General features: G+C 47.5%; 1 protein-coding gene across 1 annotated transcript in view; it reads left to right on the top strand.

Moving 5' to 3' along the window:
- Positions 1-18,428, top strand: part of WSCD1 (WSC domain containing 1) — a 32,096-nt gene extending 13,668 nt beyond the window's left edge. The window contains exons 3-9 of the mRNA XM_063341090.1: positions 1,749-1,863; positions 3,212-3,396; positions 6,538-6,659; positions 10,930-11,095; positions 12,622-12,786; positions 13,602-13,802; positions 15,645-18,428. Of these exons, the coding sequence (XP_063197160.1) occupies positions 1,749-1,863; positions 3,212-3,396; positions 6,538-6,659; positions 10,930-11,095; positions 12,622-12,786; positions 13,602-13,802; positions 15,645-15,997 (1,307 nt within the window). The 3' untranslated portion in view covers positions 15,998-18,428. The remainder of the gene's footprint in view (positions 1-1,748; positions 1,864-3,211; positions 3,397-6,537; positions 6,660-10,929; positions 11,096-12,621; positions 12,787-13,601; positions 13,803-15,644) is intronic.
- The last annotated feature ends 8,058 nt before the right edge of the window (positions 18,429-26,486 follow it).

Below are 26,486 nucleotides of genomic sequence, written 5' to 3'. Positions count from 1 at the left end.
GCTTAACCTGAGACTAAACCAATGGCATCTGCTCCAGCAGATTGGGAACACCTCCCAGCTCGCTTGGCTTTGCTCTGTGTCCACCAGAAAGTGAGGAAATTCAAGTCTCCCCCACCCCGACCTTCTCCACATCAAGCTCTCTCACCTGCTTACACTGCAGGTGGCTCAGGGCAGGGACCCCATCTTAACCCGCCAGGGAGACTAGCAAATACTATTAGTGAAACAAATAACAACAGGAACTTGTTAGGTAAAAAAAAAAAATAAAAAAAATATTAAAAAGAAAAAATCAAAATTATCTGTTATGGACACAGCAGATGGGGTGTTTCATAGTGTTTCCCCCAGCGTGGTTATGCCATCGCACAGGGTGCAGAGGTGACGGGGACTGGATCGCTGCCGTGCCCTTCGGCTCTAAGACGGCGGAGCGAATGGGATGTTGGTGCCAGGCGGGCGGCAGCCTGGGCGGGCTGTGGGGAGGAGGGCACACGCCGCCCCTGCCTCCCGACTCGCCCCGTCTGCTGCTGCTGCTACCGCCTTGAACCAAAGTCCCCAAATCAAAAGTCCCCGGTAAAATGTAGAACATCGTCACTGCAGGTGTGTGACTCCCATCTTGTTAACAGCGTGCTGGGGGTGTATATTCACAGCTTGTGAATTTTCTAATTGCATATTTGCAAATTACCGATGTGCAAGTCTTTGAATCTGCTGTTGTGTTTGTAATGTTTAAATGTCAATTTATTATTCCTAGCTCCAAAATCTGTTAGACTAGCCTGAACTTTCTTTTTCTTGGAGAATATTTTATTGTTAGTATAATCCTTTTTAGTTCTGTTTTTCACAATATATTCTTTTCCTATCCACAGCTCATGTTATTTAATTTCCCTGTGTTATCACCTCAATACGGCTACTTCTAAAATCAAATTTCCTTTTTTCCTTCATATTTTAACGATAAAATATAGTTCTGTACACACAATTGTTGTATAAACAGTGAAACTCTACATCATCCTTCCAATCATATATTAAAACATGGGCTAGATTTTTATAATATTTTGTTCGTGACAACAAAAAGAGAGGCCTAACATAGGATGCAGTCTAAGAGAAATATTTATCTTTCATATGCTAAGTAAAGCAAGATGTATTTTAAAAGATTAAATTTGCACTGGCGAAAAAGAGATAGTCCAATGCAATAGCTAGACAGTGCTGCCTAGTTAAGACTGAAGTTATCTTTCCATTATAGCTTTAATATAACTCTACGTACCCAAAGAAAATTGATTTTCTTAATATTTCTCTTGCAACATCTTATTCTCAACTAGAGATATTCAAGAAAGCTTGGGAGAAATCCAACAAGATTTCTCGAGGTTTTTACCGTTTTGAAGACTACTTTCTTCTTTAGAAATTCACCACGCTTTGTCACCGACGGCAAGGAGTTGAGCCGGTGGCAGCCGCCCGCGGGAAGCGGGGCGGTGGCAACCTCTGGGTCTGCCAAGGCAGGCTGCTTAAATAACGCCCATAAGGGAAAACTCAGATTTCCCTTCGGTCCATTTCCATTCCAGCCTAGCCCTTCAAACGGCACCTACAAAGGTTCGGTGCCAGGGGACAGGTCTGCAAGAGCAGGCAGGGCCCCAGACAGGCTGGGACTTGCTCGAATACAGCCCTGCCCGCAACAGACGGCGCTGCATCCCCACTGGGTGGATCTTCCCCTCTCCCCCATCTCCATGCCCTACACGCCGCCTAACTCTGGTCTTGCACGCACACAGGCACCTACGTGGGATGCTTCAGCGATGATTCAAGGGAGAGGACGCTGAAGGGAGCTGTGTTTTATGACTTAAGAAAGATGACAGTATCTCACTGTCAGGAAGCTTGTGCTGAGAGGTGAGTGGCATTTTTGCACTGCAAGTTTTCTCTATTCTGACAATAAGTGGAACTGAACTTGAAATGGGAAAAGCACGCATATGTTAAATATATAGCATCTGTGAAAACCGTGATTATCTCATACCTTCAGGGATGGCGTAGCTCTGCTACCTTGCTTAAAGTAAGACTATTTCACTGCTGCCTATCTGCTTTATTGTAGCATGGCTACTCATGATATATTTTCTGTTGTCCTGGTGAAAAAAAATACTGTTTTGTTAGATAATCTTTGTTAGATATTTGCCCTCTAGCCCAAGGCTTTGATCTAAAATATTAATAAAAAAAAACCAAACAACTATGGACAAACTAGCCCTCCCAGAACCCGCAGAGAGCATGACGATGGGGCGCACGGCAGGGAGCTGGGTCGCTCCCAGCGCAGCCCGGGGAGCCGGCGCTGGTCAGGGAAAGGCAGGCACCGCTCCCGCACCGCTCGGCTGCCCTGGTCAGCAAAGGCGCGTGTGGGCCGGGGGCGATCATTAGTACCTGGGGCAGGACGCGTGTTTGCCTTTGCTGTGAGAGGCCCGAGGCAGCGCTTCGCCCTGCAAAGGGGACCCAAGCGTCTGCGCACCGCGACCGCAGGCTGCCGCCTCCATGCAAGTGCCAGCTCCCGCGCCAGGACCCAACAGTGGTTTCATGCAGCGTGTTGGTGGCCAGCAGTGGCGGCTCCTGGACCAGCGCGGTGGCGGGAAGCAGACCACGGCTCGGGCACCGCAGGAGAGGCAGCGAGCCCTCGGCCTGCTGTCCAAGCGCAGCCTCGCCTCGCTGTGAGCTCTTGAGAATTGCCTGACTGCATCCAAAATGCCCAATTTTGGATGCTGGTTAACAGAACATCCGGAAGGGGCTTGTCTTCTCTGTCACCCTAAACCATCTTAAACATTTCTGACCAAAACCTGAAGTGGTAGCTCTGGGTCAGGGTGGCGTCACCCCCAGGCCATCACGTCCGTGGTGCCGGGAGGACGAAGGCAAGCTGTGCTCCTGCGGGAACGGCACGAGCACGTCGGCGCAGCCGCAGACGGGGCTGTCGCTCAGACACACACATCGGGAGGCAAAGCCCACCTCGCCCTCCCGAGGACTGCCCCAGGCCCAGGCAGGCCACGCCAGGCGGACTGTGACCATTGCCGCTCCCTGCCATCGCCTGCGGTACAAGGTAGCCGCCCGCCTCGAAGAGGCCATGCTGGTCCCCGGGGCCGGCTGCGTCTCTGGAGCCCGGAAACAGAAGCAAACACTGCACACGGGGACAGGCTCCCACTTTCGCTAGGGATAAACTCAGGGGGGTGCCGGTACCAACAGTGCCTGGTTTTGTTCCCCGCAGGGCTTACACCTACGCGGGCCTGGCGTACGGAGCAGAGTGCTACTGCGGGAACACGCTCCCGGCGACCACCTCGAAGCCCGAGGAGTGCAACAGCGAGTGCAAGGGGGAAAAGGGCTCCGTCTGCGGCGGGGTGAACCGTCTCTCCGTCTACAGGGTGGAGGAGCTGCGGGCAGGAGCGAGACGACGTAAGTGGGTGTGCGACCGGACAGAGGCGGCCGCTCGCCCCGCGGGGGAGACGCCGCAGCCAGGCTGAGCGCAGGGACTGTCCCCGCTGCTCGTCTCGCTCCATTTGTCACCAGAGTCTGAAATAAGCAAAGGACAAAAGTGCCCGCGGGGCACAGTGTCCCTTTGCTGCTGGTCCGGTCCCTGGCTCCCTCCCTGAAATATAGCAGCGCTGCTCGCTGCCTCGGAGCGGCAAGGTGTGCCTGGTGCGCTGCCTCAGGGCCGCACATAGAACGTTAGCATCACCGCGGAAGAAACAAAATACAGTGCAGAGCGACTGCAACAGCAGCAGAATTTCACCCGAGGAAAAACTACTCCCTTTCGCATCCATTGCGGAGGGACAAACCCACATGTGTTTAAGAAACAGCCCTGAAAGTGGGTGCTCTAAAACAGAAGGGCAGAAAAGCACTCATATCAATGCCTCCCTAAGCTCAGAAATGATCCTGAACAAATAGAAGAACAAGTAGAGGCCAGAGAGAGGGACACACCAACCCCTCTCCTAAGCAAGAGAAATGAGACCACAGAGTTTTGCTCTTACAGGTTCTTCTGTTTTAGCGGTGGTTGGGATTGTTGTTTCATCTTCAGATGACAACACTTACTCTACTGGTCATTCAATTAGCTACCACAGGAGATACAACAGGCAAACCTTTGGGCCAACACAAAGTGCATAAAATATCTAAACAGCTGAGCAGTGTTTAGGTTTGGCAAGCTCACAAGACCTTAAGGGATGTTATTTGCTGAGAAGCAGCACCAAGACCTTAGGCTGTGCCAGTATTGATGGTACTTCATTTCTTCTTAAAGACAAGTCAAGGTTTGTACAATAATCACCCAGCTACATATAAATTATATATCAAAGGTACAGAGACCTAAATTGCTAGTGTCAGGCTGACAGGCACATTGGCAGGTTTCCCGGGACATGCATCACTGTTTGAATCTTCAGCATAAAATATATATACATATTTCACAGGAATGGGCGGCATCTATTTTTTTTTTTTCCTTAGGTATTAATGAATTAGTCATCAAATTAGTCTAGCCTGGAGCTAGATTTGTATTTTGTTTGCCCTTAGTAATACCTGATATTTGACTGTTTGAAGAATCCCACAGACACAAGGTAGCTGAGGGGCCAACAGAAGTATTAATCACAATGAACAAGTATATTGGAAAGTAACTCAAACTGTAATGGCATCCGTGATTTACACTATGCAATACAGAGAACAGATCTTGCATAAGGCTTCTCCTTATGCAGAGCAGATCCAGTGGTGTCTCCATTTAAACCTTCCCAGACACGGGGCTTGCTGGCTGCCCTCTCTGCCCCTCGCCTCCCCCATCCCACCCCGCTCCCGGGGCACCACGAGCTGCGCAGCCCCTGCGCTGCGGGACTCCTGCCCCCGCATCACCTTAAACGCAACGAAGCTCAAAGTCTGCAGCTACTGCAGCCTGGGGATCGCTGGCACAGAGTGCCGTTCTCCTCGGGGCAGGACTCAGCCATCCTTCCTGGGGAAGCAGGCAGACGATGTAAATACAGCACATTTCCAGTGCGATCCGTGGGCTCCCTGCAAACCCCGTTCCCTCCCGAGTGCCGGTGTGGGCAGTTCAAGCTTTCTTTCTGACCCACTGAGACAACACTAAACATGCTCATAACCATTTTGTTTCAGGAATTAAATATTAGCATGAGATACAGTAGGAAGTCTTTCAAGAGCATCCTGAAAAGCCAAAAAACTTCTGTTCCTTTATTCTTTGGTGCCATGGTTGCAGTGATCTGGTCCCAGGCAGACTGCTCTTTCCCCCCAACTTGCATGGAGTTATTTTATTTTCACATCTCCTGGGTGCTCCCAAAGATATAACACTGCTTCTAGTAACCAGTTTCAACAGTTACTAGAACAACATTTAAGCAGCTTCTCCTTAGATTGCTCTTGGCTCGTGCTGGAGAATCTGGGCCCTTCTGCCAGGAAATTCACGCAGAACCAAATTTTTCTTTCAAAACCGCGCTGCATCTCTCCTGTCATCCAGCCCATTTCCCACATCAGTTCCAGGGAGTATGGTTTAAGGTAGCCAGTGGGTGTGAACCAGGACTCAGAACACCTAAATTCATTCCCGAGCCTACCTTTTCCCTATGGAGTCACGCTAGGCAAATTCTGTCAATAGAGCAGTAGTACAGAGCGATGAAGTAAATGCATTTTCCGCCTTAGTAAAGCCCACAAAATCCTAAGAATTTCAGAAGTCTTGTACAACACGCAGGTTTGTTTTCTTTTTGTAACCAGCCACACAATGTTATTTTCTTCATTACCATGAGCTCATCTGTGCAAACGCACTGCCTCACCCCGGGGCAGAGAGTTTCCACCACAGCTTTGCGTTTTTGTTTGGCAAAGTCAGGGGACTTTTCTCTCTTAAGCAGGGGGGGAAATGGTATTGCTGCTTCTAACAAGTATTTGGGCCAAATCCTGACTTCAATCACAGCGATGCAAAAAATGGAGCAATTCTGCCAGGCTCTGTGACATTTATAGAGGAGCAGGTGAGATCAGAGGCTGATGCTCACGCCTTGAAGAGAGCTGCTCTCCCCGAACAGCTTACAAAAGCCTAGTTGGGATTTGGAAGGCTGCAGCAAACTCCCTGGCCCTGAAAAGAGAGAGCGAGGAGAGGAGAGGGAAAGCTCAGCCACTGAGCAGATGTGTAGGAAGGTGGGTCCCCGTGGGGGTTTTCAGGATTCATTTAAATTCCTTTCTTTTCTGGTGCAGATCATGGGAAGCTTTGTAGATTTTTATCGGGGCTTTTAAGTCTTTCAGGGGAAGGCAGCCTTCAAAAGAAAACTGGGACTTGCAAACAATAGCAATGCCCTCCACTGGTGGAATTTAATTTAAACTCTTTGCTGCAGCCCTACTTTCAGTGGTTAGTACACAGCTAAAGGCGTGCGCTCCTTTCAATACCACAGGATTTGCAACACATTTTTCTAGTGTATATCATGGTTTCTCTTATTTCTACAGCATTTGGAATATAAAATTTATTATATTACTTTTAGCTTCTGAACCTAATATTGTTCTTTGTGAAAGAGGCAGGATACTACGGACATTGTTTTCTCAAGAGAAACCTATTTCATATCCCTGCAGGGAGGAATGTTATCTATCGAGGATGTTTTAGAGCTCCAGAAAATTTAACAGACACCTTTCCAGCCTCTTTGATACAGCCCAATTTGACGGTGGAGATGTGCTCTGAATTTTGCTCCAAGAAAGTAAGAACAGATCTCATTTCACATCCTTTCTTCTTTTTTTGTTATTTTAAATTTTAATCTACTAAAGGTATAGCAGAGATTAGCGCCTTAGAGCTTTGAATTTGTAAATGAGTTTCTAAAGGACAAAACTCATTGGAGTAAATGCCCAGTGATGCATCTGGTCCAACCGCTCTCTGGAGTGGGGAAGGCGGGAGGGAAAGCCATCAGGGATGCCACTAAACACGAGGCACAGAAAAGCTGTTCTAAGTGATGAGTATCGACCAGGAGGAAACCAAGAGCATTTCCGTGTCACATTCAAACCAAGCCCAGAGCCAGGTCTGACCTGGGGGAGGTCTCGGTGGCCGCAGCTCATGGGGAGAGACACTGCCAGAGGGTGGACGCAGGCCGAGCAGCACCCAAGAGGTGGCTGCGGTGCCCTCCAGGGAGCTGGTCCCCCCCGGGCCCTCGGGGAGCAGAGCCATCCCCAGCGCCCTCCACTATGTGCAGCCCCCTCTGCTCCCTTCCAGGGTGGCCCTTTATGTCCCAGGGTCCCTGACAGTGCAGCAGCAGGCACTGCCATAGCGAACGAGAGGATTAAACGCTGAAGTACCTACACGCAATTTTTACACCAGTGTGTAACTGTGTTGGCTGGGAACGTGATACTAAAAAAAAAAAAAAAAGCTGCCAGAGAAAGATTTTAGCAGATATGCACACTGAAAGCAAGTCGACTTTCCTGGTACTTTTATACAAATGTGTCTCTCTCCACATTAGAAGAATTTGTCCCGCTTTCACTATAACCTGTGTAATTTATATCTCATCTATTTTAATTTAAAATGGAATCATTGTAGAACTTCATGCCGATATATAAGACTACAAGAAAGCAAGGAATAAGGTCGGTTGTGTGCTTATTGGCTTTGGGACAGAAGGTGAAGGGACATGCTAACATCCGCTGTCCTTGTGCATACTCTGGGCCTGAAACGTCACCTTCACTCATCCTCCACACCTATCACAGAGTAGGACCGTGGGTTGAAGAACCAAAGGAGTCTGTCAATGATGGACTTGGGTATCCTCATGGGAGGGACCATTTGGCCCGGGGCACCCTCTGTTTAGCGTCTGTTGCTGGGGTTGGTTCCCTTCCCTTCCTCCCCACTCTGATGGGGCTTAGTTTTTCATACAGAGGAGGGTTCACGGTGTGGTCAGATTTAGCCTGCAGCCACATTCAGCCTCATGCACTAAACTGAACATTCAATTACTTTGTCTTCAAGCATCACAAAATTGATTAAAACTATTAAGGCATGAACAACAAATCTCCTTAATTACTAGGTAGAGTGAGAAAGCTTTTCCCAGTCAACATATCGTCTATAGCAGCTCATCAGTGTTTTAAGAACGCATCATGGAATTAACTCTGTGCAGCGAATTGCAGTGAATCACCCATATACCCCCTGTACAGTAGCTTACAAACATGCATACAAACACGCTCTCACATCCTCTATGCATATAAATGTTCAGTAAAGCAGGACTTCACGAGCAATTCTTTACAAGCTCTGCCATTAATCTACTCCTATTTTTTTTTTAGTAGATTGAAAGAAAAAAAAATTAACTGCCTCAGATGGGAAAGTTAGCATAGGAAGTTGGAAAAGAAAGCAATTTACCAGAGTAGAACCATGAAGTGTATTTTTAATCTATTCATAACTCTTAATTCTAATACAATCTAATAAAAAACAATTAGTGATTGAGCCATCGCATCATCTATGTTGCTATTGGAAAATGATTGCTTTCCTTACAGCACATAAGGCTACCCGTTGAGGCTTCATCTAACAAATTCTTACGTAAATAGTCCCATTGACATTAACTCTCACTGAACTGCAGCTTGCGGGATGGACGCCTGAGCCTGTGAACGCACGCTCTAAAACTCCATGCAGAAAAATGCTAATTCACAGACCCGCAGATTTCTCCGGCGATACACCGGTGTTTGACTGAAGTGAAGCATCGCAGATTAGCAAGCTTGAGGACTAGTCCTGCACTTAAATTACACGATTGCTTAAAGCCATGACCACAGCTTGGGGCATAGGTAAACACACAGGTGAGCGAAGTGGATGGCTTGCAGCTTTGACAAAGTCACGGGAAGTCAAGATTGAAGGCGTTACTTCGCAATCGCGTTGCGCGCTGCATCAGGTAGACGCACAGTCCAAATAATCAGACGACTGATTACAGCACTTTGCACGGACACTGTGGATCCTGGTGCCATGCCCAGAACTAGTGCCGTGCTTCTTCCAGCGTCCGCGCTGCCATCCCTGGAACTCTGGGAACTCTCCCTTGGGAAGCCCCCTGCCTCCAACCCCTTGCTGCCCCCACAGCGGGGCGGCTGCGGAACAGCACCGCATCCACCAGCGCTTCTGCACACAGAGCATGGAGAAGAGTTTGCTCAGGTCTCTTCACAAAACTCCAGCCTTCCAGAAAAGTCAGTCCCTTGCAGGTGCCCCTTGGCATGAGGTACAAGGTACATTTTTATTCTAGGCTCTGTTTGAGGGCTGGGACACTTATTAATTTCTCAAACTGAGAAACACTGCTCTATTGTAAAGGAAAAATTCCTGTTTGCAGGCAGAAACAGAACTATTTTGCCCTTGAATCAAATCTGTAAATAGTTTTTGACAATGTCATATCTCATTCGCTAAGCAAATGTTGGCTGTTTGGGCACAGATGGCACATGTGTTGTATTTGACTCCTTATCAGAGGATGAACACGTGGGGAAGTGCGAGAGATAAGCTGCTCAGCAGTCCTGTCACACACTCCCAGACTCCAAAAGACTTTTAAAAGGCAAGAAGTGTTGATATGGAATAGGTGGAATTGAATGCCCTGCACTCAAATAACCCCTGGGCTTTCCTTCAGCCATTCTGTGGCTGCGCCAAGCCCATCCCCACTCGCCAATGCCCCAGTGCCGCTGAGCGAGCCGTCCGGGGACTTTGGAAACCCGAGGGAAAACGACCCCTGACAAAGAGGAGAAAGACTGAAGTTTAGGGTTGGTTTCAGCAAAGTACTAAGTGTGCTATTCCTATTGAACACATAAGCAATGGCTAATTTCTTCAGCAATTAGTTAGCACAGGTTTTGCTCAAATTTCTCTTAATTCTCATCAATACTAGCCCAGCAACCCAGCCCCACTGCTTTGCCAGCACACAGCAACACTGCTTTGCAGCCTGTTGCCCATTTTAGGTAAGGCTGGTACACCAAAACCTGAATTACTTTTCATCAAATCCATTGAAAAGAAGTGTCTTACAGCCAGAAGTTTTCCTTGGGAATTGTTTCCTTGGAATGAACACTACCTGTAACTTCCTTGTAGCGGCACACGTTACACTCCACTGAGGTATCATTTGCAGCGGTCAGTCTGGATTTCACGCGAGGTTTCCCCTATCTAGAAGCAAGGTAACGTAAACCAAGAGGCATCCACGCCTGAGGGCGGGCTTGGGTGCCCGCTGAGCTCACCCCGCGTGCCCTGGCAGGCAGAGCTCACTCCTGGCACCGGCTATGGCTGCGCTCGGGCACCGCACGTCCCCTCTGTCTCTTCTGGTGCAGCCCCAGGTGCCCCACCAGCGCAGGCCCTCTGAAGAGATGTACCAAAAATTACATCACATCACATTTCTAAGTAGCTTTTTTAAAAAAATACATGCAGTAGCTCTCAAACGCTATAGCAGCCCCCCGTGCACGTTCATTTTTGGCAAACTGTGAAGAAGTCAGACTAAGATGCATGCTTTTTTATGGCTTGACTTTTTTCTTTCTATTTTTGAACGTGATTGCAGCAGTTAGTGGCTCTAAATTTCCTTCTTCACTTGAATTCTTTAAGTTTAAGGGCAAGTCTCCTCCACACAAACTCTGGTAAAAATCAAGTGAATAAGTCAAACCTTGTAACAGCCAACTCTTCAGTTTGGGGGAATATAAATGGAAGTTTAAAAGGTGACCCAATTCAAAATGCTCACTTTAGGGGTAAATAAGAACAACTTTTCCCACGCTGATGTTTTTTTTTTGCAGGTGGAATTACATACTAGGTGCTGCAGGAATATTATAAAATTTTCAAGCTTTACAAGGCCTGGGTCTGAAAACCAATTTTTAAGAAATTGCCATACGAAAGACAGAGGTAGCATAAGAAGCATGAGCTTTACAATGATGTATCAAACACTGCTTTGATCTTGACAGTGGCCTTGTGAAGATTTATTTTTCTTTGTATAGCAGCAGCATTCCCCACAGGCTGTTGATGCCGTGGCATTTAGGCACTGATCTATTTTCTCTCTTTCGTAGGAGTTTCCCTTGGCAGTCATCCGAGGGCGGGAGTGCTACTGCGGCTTCCCCACCGGGCGCTTCTCGCTGCACGACGGCGCAGACGGGCAGCTCTGCAGCAGGACGCACAACGCCAGCAGCGCCGCCCAGGGAAAATACTGCCTGGTCTATCAGACTCCGGTGCAAGGTACGAGCTTCAGCCTCCTCGGGCAGGGCCAGACCCACCACTGCTGGAACAGCCCCTGCACCCCTTCTGCAATGGGGAAGAGGGAGCCAGGCCGCAGCAGTCTTAGCCTCAACGGTTGGTATCACAATAAAGGCAGGAATTTAGGAAATGCCCATTATCTAAAACCCCCCTTGCAATCCCGATCATAACTACACATCTTTCCATTCTCTCATTAAGCAGCACAGCCTCCTCCCCTCCCCGCCAGGAAAATACAATTATTTTGCAGATGTCAAGAACAAGGCAGAACCTGGGAAGGCAGACGCTGAGCCATGGTGCGCCCCATGCAGCCAGGGACGAGGACCCCGTACTCCGGTTCCAGGCCTGCTCCTTAAACACACACCCAGCCCCCATGTTATGCAGCCACCAAGGCAGCTCTGCAGACACTAATTTTTCTCTAGCCATCTCCCTCTAAAATATTCATCTGCATACATGTTTCAAAGATGGAAAATAAAGCAGAGTAAGGCTCCAATCCAGTAAACCATTTAGGTGGCACCAGCAACTTTATCCATGCAATGATTTGCACTGAGTTCAGTGAAACTTCTCACAAGCTTAAAATCAAACAAATTGAAGTGCTTTTCTGGATTGGTGCTGGGCTTTTTTTAATCCGACACCCCTTTTTCCTCCATCTCCCAGTTCAGAGGTAGACTGCAGACTCCAGCACATGGAAAGATCATGCAAGAAGAATGCTTGCTTTCATGAAACTGCTAGTACTTCCCCCGTCTGTCTAGATGAGTAGCAGCAGGAGACAGTCGCCTCTGGACTGTGCTGGCACCGTCCAGCCATGGCTTCATCTAGAGGCTGCTTTGAAGAATGAAGAGATTAATTTCTAATTTATTTCCTGGCTTCTTGTTGAATCATCACAGAGGGTCAAGATCGGTTCTCATCCTATCCTTGCTTTCATTGTCACACTAAGAAGTAAGGGTAGGATTTATATCTTAATATATTTAAGAAATAAGGTTAGGATTTGGAAACCAGGTGTCCAGCCCCCATGGGAGATTAATGCAATACAGGCTTGTCACTGCCACAGGCCCTTCAGAGAGGAATTGCAGGCTAGAGGGAGGTTTAACTGAACGCCAGTTCCTTTCAGCAGGAGGGGTTTCTCCTGCCTTATAAAACTCGCAATTTCCAGGTATAATGGCACATACAGGGTTTCACTGAAGAGCCAACCTGCCAGGCAAATAGCCGCTCACAAACAGGCATCAAGGGGCTTTTATCACAACTTGCTGGCAAGTACAATGATTTGCCGCAGCTCTATCAAAAAAGCATTGCCTAACACAAAACCAGCAAAAACCTCTTCTGAGGATAATGCTTTGGCCTCTTATGGCTGAATTAATTTTGGGAAATAGCTGACTCACAACTGGGCTCAAACTGATATCCTATATTCATAGGAGAGAGAAAAAGAAGCAATAAACCCTGTAATCAAGAGCTGTCACTGGAATTATTAAAAAGCCACAATGCTAACAATGAAGTGTCTTCTGTACTCGCAGACACCCGCTGTACGGACAGGAAATTCTTAACCACCAAATCCAAAGTGTTCGTTGCTTTGTCCAGCTTTCCTGGGGCTGGGAATACATGGGCTCGCCACCTGATAGAGCACGCCACGGGATACTACACGGGAAGCTATTACTTCGATGGAGCCCTCTACAACAAAGGTACCACATCCGGAAGGATGGGAGACGCAAAGCCCTTCTGAGGCACAAAGCTCTACTTACTCGCTCTAGCATCCTTCTGCTTGGAGCCAGCAGAGGCTGGCACTGTCAGCACGTATGGTAAAATTTAAACGCGTGCCTGGAACACACGGTGCAGGCAGCAGCAGGGGCTGCTCCAGCAGTGTCCGGAGCCCTTTCACAGACAAGCTACTTTCACAGACGAGAGCCAGGCTCTCGATTTACAAAATTTGCACGTCACCTGCATCAGTGTTGCCGTGCATATGCACGCGTGCACCTCCCATCTAAGACTGGTCCAAAAGACCAATTGACTTAAAAAAATTGACTAAACCCTGAGGGTAAGACGCATTAGTAGCACGTGAACCACATGGGTTAAATTTTTAAATGTTACTAAATATTCTGGGAGGACACTATCCTGAGCAGGGATGGTATTTAGCAAGCGCCAAGCATTGTCCCTGTGGAAAACATCCCATTTACAATGAGGTGCTGAGGAAGCTCTGCCCAGCCGGGGAGGGCCTGGCCCCCAGTGCACGCCCTGCGGCTCCAGACAGGGACAGGGTCCTCTGCAGCAGCGTGGAGATGCACACCAGGAGATGGCTCCCAACCAAATAAAGTCAACGAGCAGGTCAGTGGCAGGCCAAGAATAAAATTCAGCCCTCGACCCAGGTCCTGGGTTGATGGGCTTAATTGACTGGTACTTTCACATCAGTTTTACACCACTGTAGGGAATGATTTAGAGTGTGAAAAGGCACAGACATATAATCAAGTGGAAAAGCCTATGATCCTGTCTTGTCAAACAGGTTTTAAAGGAGAAAAAGACCACTGGAGAAGTAGAAGGACCATCTGTGTGAAAACACATGAAAGCGGCAAGACAGAGATTGAAATGTTCGACTCGGCAATCCTGTTGATAAGGAACCCGTTCAAGTCCCTGATGGCGGAGTTCAACAGGAAATACGCCGGGCACCTGGGCTACGCCACTGACCGCAACTGGAAGAGCAAAGGTAAGGTGCCACCCCGGCACAGCTGGGTGCCCGCCGCCGCTTCGGACAGAGTCCCTGCTCGGTGTGCTGGGAAGGGGTAACGCACCGGGACCTGCAAACAAAGCCAGCGGGACTTGAGTCCCGCCACTGCCAAGATCAGTCCTAAAAGCACTCGGACCTGCTCCCTGGAGTGGCTGTGGTCTTGCCGTGCATCCACCACCACGGAGAGGAGGGTAACGCAGCTCCAATGCTGCGGCCACAGGCCTGCAGCAGCGTTGTTGCCATCGTACTGTTTGGCAGAGAAGACACGTCCAGGTACAACACCCCTGTGTACAGCCCATTTGACAAGCTATGTGAGGTGAAGAAAATTTGCCCCCACAGCGTGTAACAACCGTGAGAAATCTAATTTAAGATTTGGAGGATTCAATGGAGCATGACATTTCCTGAAGGAAATTTTACAGCCCTGCACAGGTGCTGCTGCACTGCAGATAAATAAGGATAATAGCAATAAGGGGACTTGAGATTCAGTGTTCCTTGAACACATGAAAAGACTTCAGAATATGCCTGCCACGCTTCATGCATTTGACTGGCAACCTGGACGGTGTGACTACAATTTCCCCGCCGAATACACTGCTGCATTCAGACTGCAGCAGAGAGGAGATTTGGCTTGCATTTCTCCTCGTGCATAGTCTAGCATTCCCCCATTACAGCTCTGGGCTGGGGGAAAGCGTCCTCTGTCACAGCATGTTTCTTACCCAAATTCGTGTATCACCTTTTATCAGTCACAACTCAAGAACACATTTATCAAAAAACAGAAAAAATAGCCCTTAGAAAAGAGACAAAGTCTGGCTTTCCTGTACTGCAAACTAAAAATTATTACATTTCAGCCACATACGCTCTTTGTCCAGCCCAAAAGCTTTAGCTAGGTCTATCTTGACCCTCAGGAAATTAAGTTATCAGAGACAACAAATAGAGACTGAGGTGTCATTAATGCCCAAGGCAAAGGTGGGGAAAATAATTCAGTAAATTTTGTCCCAGTGACCCAGGCAGGTGACTCTAAATCCCTCCCATGTGCCAGGAACAGAAGAATCTTCCCCATTAATCCTATTTCCTTATCCAGTCTCCTCGTAAGCAGGCTGTTAAGTGTGCAGAACGGTACGTTACTCAGATTTGGAAATCAAGAACACCTTGGGCCCAGGCAAGATCAGTGTCTTGATGTTGCATTTACACAATAAAGAAGTTAATATATTATTATATATTATTTGTGTACATATATATTTAGAAAAACCCCGTCCCTTTCTCAGTCTTCAGTTGAAATAGAGGTAAAAGAGTAGGAAAGCCACGGAAGTAAAAGTATCTGCTTGAAGTTACATGGCAAAGCTTTGCTTAAGCCACCATCCGAGCAGGACGTGCTGCCTTCCCTGTTCATACCCCTCCACGGGCCTTCAGTCAGACTCTCCCCGGGGCGTCCCGTCCCCCCCAGCCCCGGTGCACACGCCGCTGGCTCCCACCGATCAGTGCCAGCAGAGATGCGGAGGTGCAGCTCTGCCCACTGGGCCCTGCCATGCCCAGTCCCTCCCTGGGGTCTCCCTCCCAACGCTCCCAGCCCTGCTAATCCCCAGGAAGCTCGGCAGTCCCGGTACCTGGGGACAGCAGGGTTGAGCATCGTCTGTCCCCGTGCCAGGAGCTGCAAAGCCGAGCTACCATACCCCAGACGCGCTGCGCTTCTCCAGCGCGCACCCATCCAGCGTCATCAGACCATGCCCAGCAACTCCAGTCTTGTTGCACAGGGTAACATTTGGAAAACTGCTGAAACGCAGCATGGCTAACATTGTCTCATTTTCTGGTTCTCTGGTCCTCTAGAGTGGCCGGATTTCGTGAACAGCTATGCCTCCTGGTGGGCCTCCCACGTCCTGGACTGGCTGAGGTATGGGAAGCACCTGCTCGTCGTCCACTACGAGGACCTAAAGCAGAACCTCATCCCCAAGCTGAGGGAAATGGTGGAGTTTCTGAATATGACAGTGACAGAGGATCGACTGCTCTGTGTCGAGAACAACAGGGATGGGAATTTCAAGCGGTCTGGTGCTAAGCAAAAGGATTTTGAGCCATTCACCCAGGAAATGAAAGATCTTATCAACAGATACATCCTGACAGTGGACGAAGCCCTGAGGGCAAGAAACTTCACAGGGCTGCCCAGAGAGTATGTGCCAAGATGATAGCCTGGTAGCACTCTGCTGTGTTTAAAAATAAAATAATTTTTTCTTAAAAAAAAAAAAAAAAGAAAAAAGACCAGAGCTTTATAGCAGCTAAGGCAAAGATACTTGTGGAGTCTGCTGAGCAATGCAAATTCTCTCCACTCTTGGATGTTCTTCAGGGCACTAAGTGCTCCAGAAGGCAAGCAACAAAGGATGGAAATTGGGTTATAAACCAAGGCAAAAAGCTATTAGCGTCTACCTGTGCGTGCCCCTCCCTGCACAAACAGCTCAGAACTTCCCAGCAGAGCATCCCCGCTTCTGCAGCGCCTTCTTGCCCGCGCTGCTGTCACAGACCTGCCAGGGGCTGCTTGGGCTTTCACAGCAACTGCACTGGACATACATAAAGGGGGCTGGTGCGGGGGGTGAAGTCTTAATACTGATAAACAATTTTCATCTAAGCATTTAAGAAAATCAGTTGCTTTCTTCTTCGTATAGCACACTAGCTTCCTTCTCCCAGGTTTGCTAGGCAGGTCACCTGCCACAGCAGCGTCAGAGGTTTTCTTGGGGCTGAAAAGCCCTGGTGGGCAAAGGTACCCCGGGTGCTGGGCAGAGAGATGCTTCAGGACCAACCCCAGGCTTCCCTGCAGGAACAGCATGGCCCAGGGCCGCGTGAGCTCCACAGCGCAGTGGGTGGCTGCAGCATCTCCCCATGGTGAGGTGCACAGCTGGGGATCCATAGGAGAAAACAGAAATTCAGCATGGTCAGGGATGGAAATCCCTGGGTGTCACCAGTCCCAAGACCTGGCCCGAGAGCCATGGAGGAGGCCCCAGAGGGGTGGGAGAGGAGGAGCTGCCGCCCCCGCCAGGACCTCGGCAAGAGTTTCTGTGCCTCCATCCCTGCGCCTGTAGAGTCACAGTAGGGCTGGGGAGACACCGGGGCCAAATGTCACCGTGCTTGGTGCTGGAAGCGGTCACAGCCAGGGAGCACTGACACGAGCCCCGAGCACCTGGGGAGCAGAAGGGATGAGCCCCAGCCCTGGCAGGATCCTGCCTTCCCTCCACCCGTGGAGGGAGGCTGAGGCAGTCCAACCTCAAAAACGTTAAGCTACTTATTGCTGCTCTCTGGAGCCACCCCCGGCAGCGACGGTGCTTTATTTCTAACTCACTGCAGTTCCCTGCGGTTTGTTTCATCCTGCGCTGGGCCATGTGTGTGGTGCGGAGGGAGTGCCCTGCTGCGAGATGCTTTTGTTCACGTGAAATAAAGGATTCCTTAAAAACTTGAGTGAAAATACTACTTTTAATAAAACAAAGTTTATCCAACCCAAGCCATTCCATGAGTCTATGATATAAAGGGAGCTGGACTTCCTCTGCATGTGTATTATTGACACTTTAAAAGAAAACAGAGGACATGGAGCACACTTTGGCCCAAGTCTTTCCCTGCTTGTGCTCCACACGTGGCTTGTCTTTGTGCTACGGTCCTCCCGGCTGGTGAGGGGCTCTCCTGGCCCCATCGCTGCTCCCCAGTTCCTCCCCGGCACCAAAGCCCCAGGGAAGTGGTGCGGGATTGCGGTTGACGGAGCTGGGTCACAAGGAAAGCCAAAAATCTCCTTTTGTTTACGCAAGCGGCACAGCTTGAAGAAAAGCAACTGAGTTGGGATGCTGCAAGTCCACATAAAGGCAAGTGGGAAGAATTTTAAAAAAGGGCTTTCTTTCAATAGCAAAAAATGGTCATATTTCTAAAACAATACACGCACTGGCCTTCAAATCAGCAAATCCTGACCTGCTTATCCTTCCTTCTCTTCATGGGGTTCTCTCTAAGTAGAGGATATCCCAAAGTAACATAACATTTTAGACCCTCACAGATTGCAAGCTGCCAGGTGAACCTCTCCATGTGCCCGGACGGGTGAAGCAACAGTCAGAGGATCGAGAGGACAGAAGATTCTGAAGCAACAGACTGTTACATCCAATACAGATTTTGGACCAAGTTTTACTGGGACTCCTCCGCTTCATGCCAGGTCAGGGAATAACACTAGAAATAAATCTACTAAAAATCAGCCAAATTAAGTTGTATTTGGGACTGTCACGCAGTAGAAGCCTATTAGCGAATGTTAGGTTTTATTGAATTATTTCTCCCCCTGCATCCATTTTAATGAAATATAGGGGCGGATGAAGAAAACTGCTAAAAAAAACCCAAGCAATTTCCCCTGCAGGGAAGGTTTCCTACACTCAACAAGCTCTAAGCTTCATGGTTATCACACTGAGCTTTAATTAACCAGGATGTTTTAGTCAAAAAAAAAATAAGCTATCGTGCCATTAAAAGCCATGTTGATGTTCATTCCACGTATATTTCCCTTCTTATTTTGTATTCGATAGTAGCATATTAGACATGGAAACATGCATGCAATTCCCTCAAGCTTTCAGTTTTCTTCAGGAAGTTAAGGCTATGATGAGTCATAAGCAGACAACTAGAACAAAACAGAGATGCTACATTTGAAAAAGGGGAAGAGTTTAACACTTGAATGTTTTGAAGTGAACAACTGTCACAATAAACAAGTTGGAAACAAGATTCTCCATTGAACTGCAGTTACATTTTGTCCTGCTGCACATCTGGATTCAGGTTGCTCCGACCGCTCTCCTGTGGCCTCAAGAGCTCAAAGCCACCTCCAGCCACACCACCACGTTTAACCAGCTTTTCTCGTAAGGGCAGAACTTGCTCACACTTTGTACTTCTCCCCTCCTGCCAGAATAGCCACTGCCGAGATCCACATTTGCAGACACCGTCCCCACCACCCTGCAACCTCTGTGAGGTCCATCATATCAATGACCAACGTTCCCCAGGTGCTCCAGTACCCAAGGGCCAGTTGCCTGAAGCTGATATCCCCAAAGATGACAGGCAGTGACGATGCAGGTGGCCACATTCCCTACAAAGCAGGCCAGATACAAAACCGCTGCATGCGCCTAAGCTTACTACAGACACCGACTGCAACAGCACAAAACCTCAAACAAGTTTTGCCAGACTTGGCTTGAAGAGGGGAACCGTGAGCCTCTCTCCCCGTGTAAAGCTGGGGTCCTGGAAAGCATTTACATGCAGGTGGGAGACAACCTCTCTGTAGAGAGAGACTGGGTCGGTATCTGTAAGGGACGGACTGTAAATTCCCTGCCGAGGAGCAGAGGGCCCTCGAAGCCTTCAATGGAAGGCCTCAAACACTTGCAAGGAAATAAATAATGCAGGCCTGGCCTTCAAAGAACTGATAAGGCTCACACTTCTGGCGCCTGAAAGTGTGGGAGAACTGTCTTGTGAAGACAGGATAGTTCTGCCACTCGTGTGGTGAGCTTGCTAGTTCTCAGTTCCCAAGGCCATTGTGTCCCATGAGTGACCTTTGCTTCATTATCAGCAAAATGCATGTGAAAGCGCACACCCCTGCATATGCTCACGAAGATTATAGAGATCATGCTAAACATGTATGACTGTGGCACTCGTCTCTCCACCCAAATCATGCTACACATCACCTGGGAGAAGGGAGACACCTGAGACAAGGCTGTCCTCAGCAAGGGGGGTGGACTGTGCTAATTCAGCAAACACAAAAGGGGAAAATAAGTGCCCCTAGGGGGGAACAAAGAAGAAACAGTAGAAGAAGATAGTGCCTGGGAAGATTCTTCCCAAGAAAGAAGAAGATTATGCCTGGGAAGATTCCCTGAAAAAGACGCTGGAACCAGGACCGGTGGTCTCTTTATCTCTGTCTTTTTCTCCATCTTTTCCTTTCTCTATCCCTCAGTTTCTCTTTTCTCTTCAAATTGTTAAGTAACAGTTAGAGTTGTTAAGTATCGAGCTTAAGTACGACCTTAATTACCGTTTGCTGTTAGTTGTCCTATACCCGTTAAGTAACACAATACATACCTCACTACTTGCCATAATTTGTTATACACCTAACCAATTATCATGGACTTGTTAAGACCCGTACTAACCATTTTGGTAAGCTAATAAATGTTTCTATATGGACCTTGAGATTTATCTCACCTTAGTCCACACCATTGAGAATTTACGAATCGGAAGTCACTTACCCCCACTCTTTACTGAGAGCGGGACGCAACAGTATCTCAATTAGAGATCTGCTTACTCCTCAAATGCACTTGCACTCTTCTATTTGTGGGAGGAAAAAAAACAAGAGGAGGTAAACCTTACCAGGAACAGAGGACATAATAGGAGAGAAAATAGGTTTGCTTCCTGGAAACCAACTGCAAAATAGAGCCTTTAAAGCAATACTAAAAAAAGCATGAACGTCATCACCAGCCTTCATATGCTATTCAGCCATTCTGCACTGCTTTATTAATTTTCCATTAAACTCATTTCTACTAAAACCTATTATTCACTGCAAAGACCAAGCTACTCCTCTACTACAGCAACATTAACCTCCATAAAATAATTAAAGGATGGATTATCAGCATGAGACCTTATGTGTCACCTCTCTGGAACCTAATGTGTCTTTCAATGGCCTAGAATATAATGAGATGTTCAAATATAGAAAGTTGAGTTACTGCTTTTCTCAGTTGTGACATTTATTCAGCCAGAAAGATCCAACTTCTCAACTGTATTACTTATAATTTACTTTTGACCCTGGTAGTGGAGAGTAATCTTTAAGGAAGCGATCCCTTTGAATCTCCTTTTTATATTAGCATTTAATTACTCTAACAAATTTCCAGATGTACAAATTATAATGGACTGTAAATCAGCTCTTGCCCTTTGAGCCACAATGTCTCTTAGGACAGCATTTTTTAATCCTTCTTCATACTCAGACCAGCAAACATATCTATCGCTCAGCATTTGTTCTTATTCCTTACAGCTTCTATTTATTTTCAATTAGTTGTTCTCAGGTCAGAAGTTTTTCCTATTGCAGTACTCAGCCTACCACCCGAACGCCATGGTCCAGTTCCAATCTGCACCCATCTGTTCTCAAGAGGCACCATAACGCTATTTTTCCTACAAATACAGCAACTCACATGCGTGTCCAAGGAAATGCAAGAAATGTATCAGAGAGCGTATCACTGCTGCAGATGGGGCATGGGCATCGTTAACAGATGCATATTTTTGACCAAGCTATCTGTAAGAGCAGCAACGAGAGAATGGCTGCTCTTAGACACGTGAAACGGTGTCAAGCTCTCCCATAAATGAGAAGAGATACGATTAAAGTGCATTATTAAAATGAAATGTTTTATGCAATAGTCAAGATGATGCGATAAACCCAAAGATTTTCACATGAAATCAATTCTAATTAAGGCTATCTCATGTCATCAAGCCAGTTTCCCCTCTGCCCCCCCCATTCACCACAGAGCTGTGTCTCTCCCCTATTTTGGAGCCCGCTGGTCCCCTCCCTGCCCAGGGGAGGCTGGTCTGGAGCTACCGATCTGCTCCTGCCTCCTGCTCACCCTGGGGACACCGGGCGGGATTTTTCCCCGAGGTCCAAGGCTCACCAAAGCCTTGGCTGGGGCTACTCCAGGTCCTGCCCCAGTGCAGTAACATCTGGCTGCACACCTGGTTATTGCTGCTGCCTTTCAGCAGCGCCAAAGGTAACACACTGAGGTTTGCAGACGGGAGATGCAACGTAACTGCGAGCTCTTGCAATTATTGAAGAGGAGAATAATTTTCTCTGGTGGACCATAGTGGAGAGATCTCTCAAGGTCAGTTCAGCATCAGTGGGGTGGGCCAGAAGAAATACCACGTAGCTGGAGCACTTCTTGCAAATACGCATTGACTGGATTACAAGCAATTATCATAAAACCACTGCAGAGGCAGAACAAATGATCATAGCCTTTGGTTTAAGCAATGTCGAAAGTCTGCATTAACCTATAATGCCTCTAAAATAAAGCACTTAGTACCGCCTTAACAAAATTATACAGCTCATTTCATAGAAGAAAATTCATGTCACAATGGATAAAAAAAATACAGATAGGGAAATGATTTAAAGGAAACACCTTGCTAATGACAAGAACATTTCTTTGACGAGTAGGGTTATAAAGGAGCGGTCTGAAGTAAAACTACATCCTTCATGAAGCATCAAATACGCTGGAAAATAAACCAAATCTTCCATGCTGACTTACTCTATTAAAATGATGTTCTGGAAAATTGTCGAACAGACGCAAGTACGCGCACGTGTGACCGCACGGGCAGTTGGTCCCGTGTCCTGTGCGAAGGGACTGGGAGGTTTGTCCCTGCCTCGAGTCCCTGAGAGCCGCCCAGGGGTGCCGTGGCCGGGACCCCCAGCCCGGGCAGCGCCATGCACGGCCCCCACCACCGCGGAGGACGGGGGCACGCCTGCGGTTTGGCCACCGTGCTCCGATGGGGTAGTTTTTGTTAAAAGACTGTGCAGAACATTTGTTTTCTTAGAAACTATTTCTTTCGCAGTCACTCATTTAAATGGATTCCACTGTGCCTGCTTTATGCCTCTCTTCATTCCAGCGGAGACTAAATTAAGCTTTGAAGTTCAGTGAGAAATCCCAATGGCATAAGACTTCAATGCTATTTCCTGAGTCCTGGGGAATTAAAGAAAGAGGGAGAGCAAGAGAAAAGAAACCACTCTTCTCTTTTATTGTTTTCTACAGCTTGATCCTTGAAATGACTGACTTTGAAAATAACCTTAGCGCCTAACTTTATGCATAATTCATATATACTAAAACATGTAAATAGTTTTCAAAGGTTAAAATAAAAACTCCTTCCCTGCACAGGTTACAATTATTTAATATTTTTGACATACCAACTTACATCATTAATATTAAACAGCAGATAGGGGAAAAAGTGACCCAAAACGAGCATGTACTTTTCTCCTCAGTATGGAACATCTACACATTGCTCAGAAACTGGCAGACTACAAATGTGCATAACGTTTTCCAAAAAGGAGGAAAGAATTAAGCATTTTAATTTTGCATAAAACTGTGTAGCTGCCAGTTTGCCATTGACTAAATATGTAGCCTGTCAAAATGCCTATTTGCAAGGATTTTCCTGGCATAGTAATAGTCTTAGGGGATCAAGTAGTAGTATTATTTCAGTTTTCAGGAATAATAATGACAATTTAGTCCCAATTAGAAGATAAATTAAGTGTTTGTATTCAATTAGTACAACCATAAATAGGATGTACCTAGTATACGCTAACCTGGACTAATTCAAGCCTGTGTCCTCCTGTGTGGCAGAACTCGCAGAGGGCTACAGACCACAGGAACACCTGGAAATGCTGTGAAGTTTAGACAAAATACTTGTCTCAAGGAGCAGATCAGCGGATGGGGTAGTCTTTCTTAATTATTATTGGCTCTTATCATAAAAGACGCACACATTTTGGGTCTTTTTTCCCCCCCCTCCCGGAAAACTCTTCTGGTGTAAGCGATCCCAGCTCAGTTCCCCCACAGCCCCAGCACAGCGCCAGGAGGGGAAGGAGGACCAGGGGGATCTCCCTGGCCCACGCAACCACGGTGCTGGGCTGGAAGCGGGGAGCAGCAGTGACAGGCAGGGCTGGTGGGACACCGGCCTGTCCACACACCCATGGGGGTCACGGCTCTGCAGACCACTGGCCCAGCAGCCCAAAGCCACAGCCCCCTGCTTTCCAGGGCCGCCGGGAGCAGCGGTGCAGAGCGCAGTGACGCTGCATGTCACGCCGCTGGCGGGTACCCCGACACCACGCTGATGGACAGCTGCTGCATGACAAGCAACGCAGCTGAGGGCACGGCCCTTATTACCTGAAACGCCACGTGTCGCTGGGTACAGCGCGGGAAGCCGTGCTCCAGCCGCGGCGGCTGGAGACACAGGAACCACGCTGGCATCCCCACTCTTTGCAGCAAGGAGCGAGTGATAGAGCAGCAACATACATTACTTATTTGAAATAGATTACGCTACGAGCGGAGAGATGGGGCAAGCACAAACATTTCCTCTATATAAAGGACCTTTTTCAAAAAAGGGACGGTCTTAATTATTCACTTTAGCAGCTGTTGGATCATGGCGACTTCTCTGGTTTGTGAGGAGTCTTAAAAGCCAGGACCTGATTCTCTGCCTGCTTGTGCAAATCAGAATAGCTGCAGAAGTCAGCTGAGGAACAACGTCAAAGATATAATTTCACCCTCCACCGTCACGATTAAATTCCCTTGCTGAAGGGTGAAACAGGCCCGAGCTTTAAGCATGCATTCATTTCTCCCAATGTTCATGCAGAAAAGGGAGAGACAGAGTTCTGCCTTTGACGACTCTTTCCCATCTGTGAACAGGATTATCCCTAATTGCCAGGGACAGAAAGCCTGTTAGGCTATCCACTCCCGCCATTTGATAGCACACAATATTCCCCTGGGCTCCCAGGTTATTATCTAGTGCTTTGTTTAGTCTGTCTTTGAGTTTTGTGTTGATGCCTATGTAACTAGTAGCTAAGCGCCTCTCGAGTTAATTACATTGCTAAGAAAGATCAATAAGTTTCATGGACTCCTCAGTTCTCCGATTCAGGTCTCTCAGGCACACCAGGGGAGTGGCCGGGCACCAAATATCGGATGCCAACAAGAACATCCTGCATCCTCATCCCGCACTGGCAAAAAAGCCACGTTCAAAGTGTCCCAAATTATGAAAAATGACTTGGGGAAAAAAAATGGCAACTGCCAAAGCAGCATTCATTGAAAAAGACTTGTTTTAGTTCAGAGTACAGTAGCTTTACAATTTCAGATTATGGTTGGTGTTTTTTTTAAGGCATTGAAAGTGAAGCAACATCCTTCCTGGGCTTGTTTTCTTCCTCAGCCTAATTACATTCACGCACACACAAATTGTCTTTCCTCTCTCATTTAAAGTGGTAGCAATATGAGAGAGTAACAGCAGCATTAAAATTAAGTTCTGAGCTTTTTTAAACATAGAGGTTTATCACAAATGCTTACACAGCCTCTATAGACTCTCCATGTGCAGCAGGCACAACAAAATTATTTTCAATGTACTTTCTGTATTATTTGACCAAGGACCGTCAATGATGTTTTATTTGCTATTGCTGTAAATATATGGGCAGTCATAATTAGAACAGAAGATGCAAACCACGCGCTGACGTGCTCTGGAGCTGCATGAGAAATATTCTTGGTTTATAGGACAACCATCAGCCCACTTCTTTCAAGTTAGAAAAGCTAAAATGCTTCATTTTGTCACACCCCGCGAGATACATGCTAAATGTAAATATAGCCAAGTTGGAAATTGCTGGAGCATTAGCATATATGCAAAATACCTTTAATCAGAACCACGCAGAGTGGAACTTCCAAAACAACTTGTTTCCACAGCATTTTATAAAACCTGATATCGCTATTTGTACTCAACTAACTTCCAAAAATAAAAATAGGCCTGTATCAACAGTGTTGAGAAATAAAAGTTACATAATATCAGAACATAAAATTCTGGTCAATCCTACCAATTTTATCTGTACAAGGAGCACAACAAAGTTTAAAAAAAACCAAAGAGCTGAATGAAAAATGCGAATGGCTTTTATTTAACTAATCTAAGAATTAATTAAAATAAAGATTTGCTGTCGGTTGTGAGCATCAACAAGCAAACACAACATTATTAGAATAACAGCTTACTACATTATTTTTCTGCTAGAATGCAATATTGATTGGAAATCCTTGGGATGGAACAAATTGAATATTTGAGCAAATTTAACAACTGTTTACTTACAAAGGCAGATGCTTATTCTTTAATTTGAAGTGAGTCCGTAGCAAGTTCCAGACGCCGGCAGAGAGGACCCAGGGAGCCCCAGGTCCCAGCGGTCAGACCTGCCATTACTGAACCCTGGGAGGCTTTTCACTGAGCAAAGCTGTGACTTGGCCCGGCCTTTCCCAAAATGCGCCGTCCGAGCCCCTGCGCTGCCGGGCGGTGGTTCAGCCGGCTATTGAGCCCCGCAGAGCCAAGGCGCCGAAGCGCAGAGCTGGCACCCCGGGCACGGTGTCACCTCCCGGGGCACCCGGCCACTCTCCTCCCCGGGACATCTTCACCTCACGGCCAGGCACGGCAGCCGAAGCAGACCCCAACCTTGTGTTTGCTGCAACACCGCCCCGAGCGTCGTGTGTTTAGTGAGAGAGTCACAACTTGCTATGCACAAATGCTGGTCCACCAAGACCTGTCATGATGCCAAGCTGACCGCAGAGAAACACACAGAAATAACGACAATATCCAGAGATCAGTTACCCTCCATTTCTGGCTACCGGATCCACTGCACCTTGGACTTAAATGTCTGGATTCCACAGCTACAACTTAATAGGTGCCAAGGTCTCAGGGCTATAAGCTTTTGATTATCCTAAGCCATTAAAACACTTTTCAACCAGCTTGCTGGGGGGAAATCACATCCAGCAGGAGAAAAAAATTCCATTTTCTCCTTAGCAGGCGACATGAAACATTTCGGTCCTGACCCCAAAGAACTGTCCTTTGCCACAACAGCACGATTTGGTCTACATGTCCGTTTTGATCAGTATCACTAACAGCACAGAACGGCCTTCCTGCTTCCAGCAGGGCTGCCTCCGG

This window comes from Chroicocephalus ridibundus, chromosome 7 (genome assembly GCF_963924245.1).
Source record: "Chroicocephalus ridibundus chromosome 7, bChrRid1.1, whole genome shotgun sequence".
Classification (NCBI taxonomy): domain Eukaryota; kingdom Metazoa; phylum Chordata; class Aves; order Charadriiformes; family Laridae; genus Chroicocephalus; species Chroicocephalus ridibundus.
This window is presented reverse-complemented; position numbering and strand designations above follow the sequence as displayed.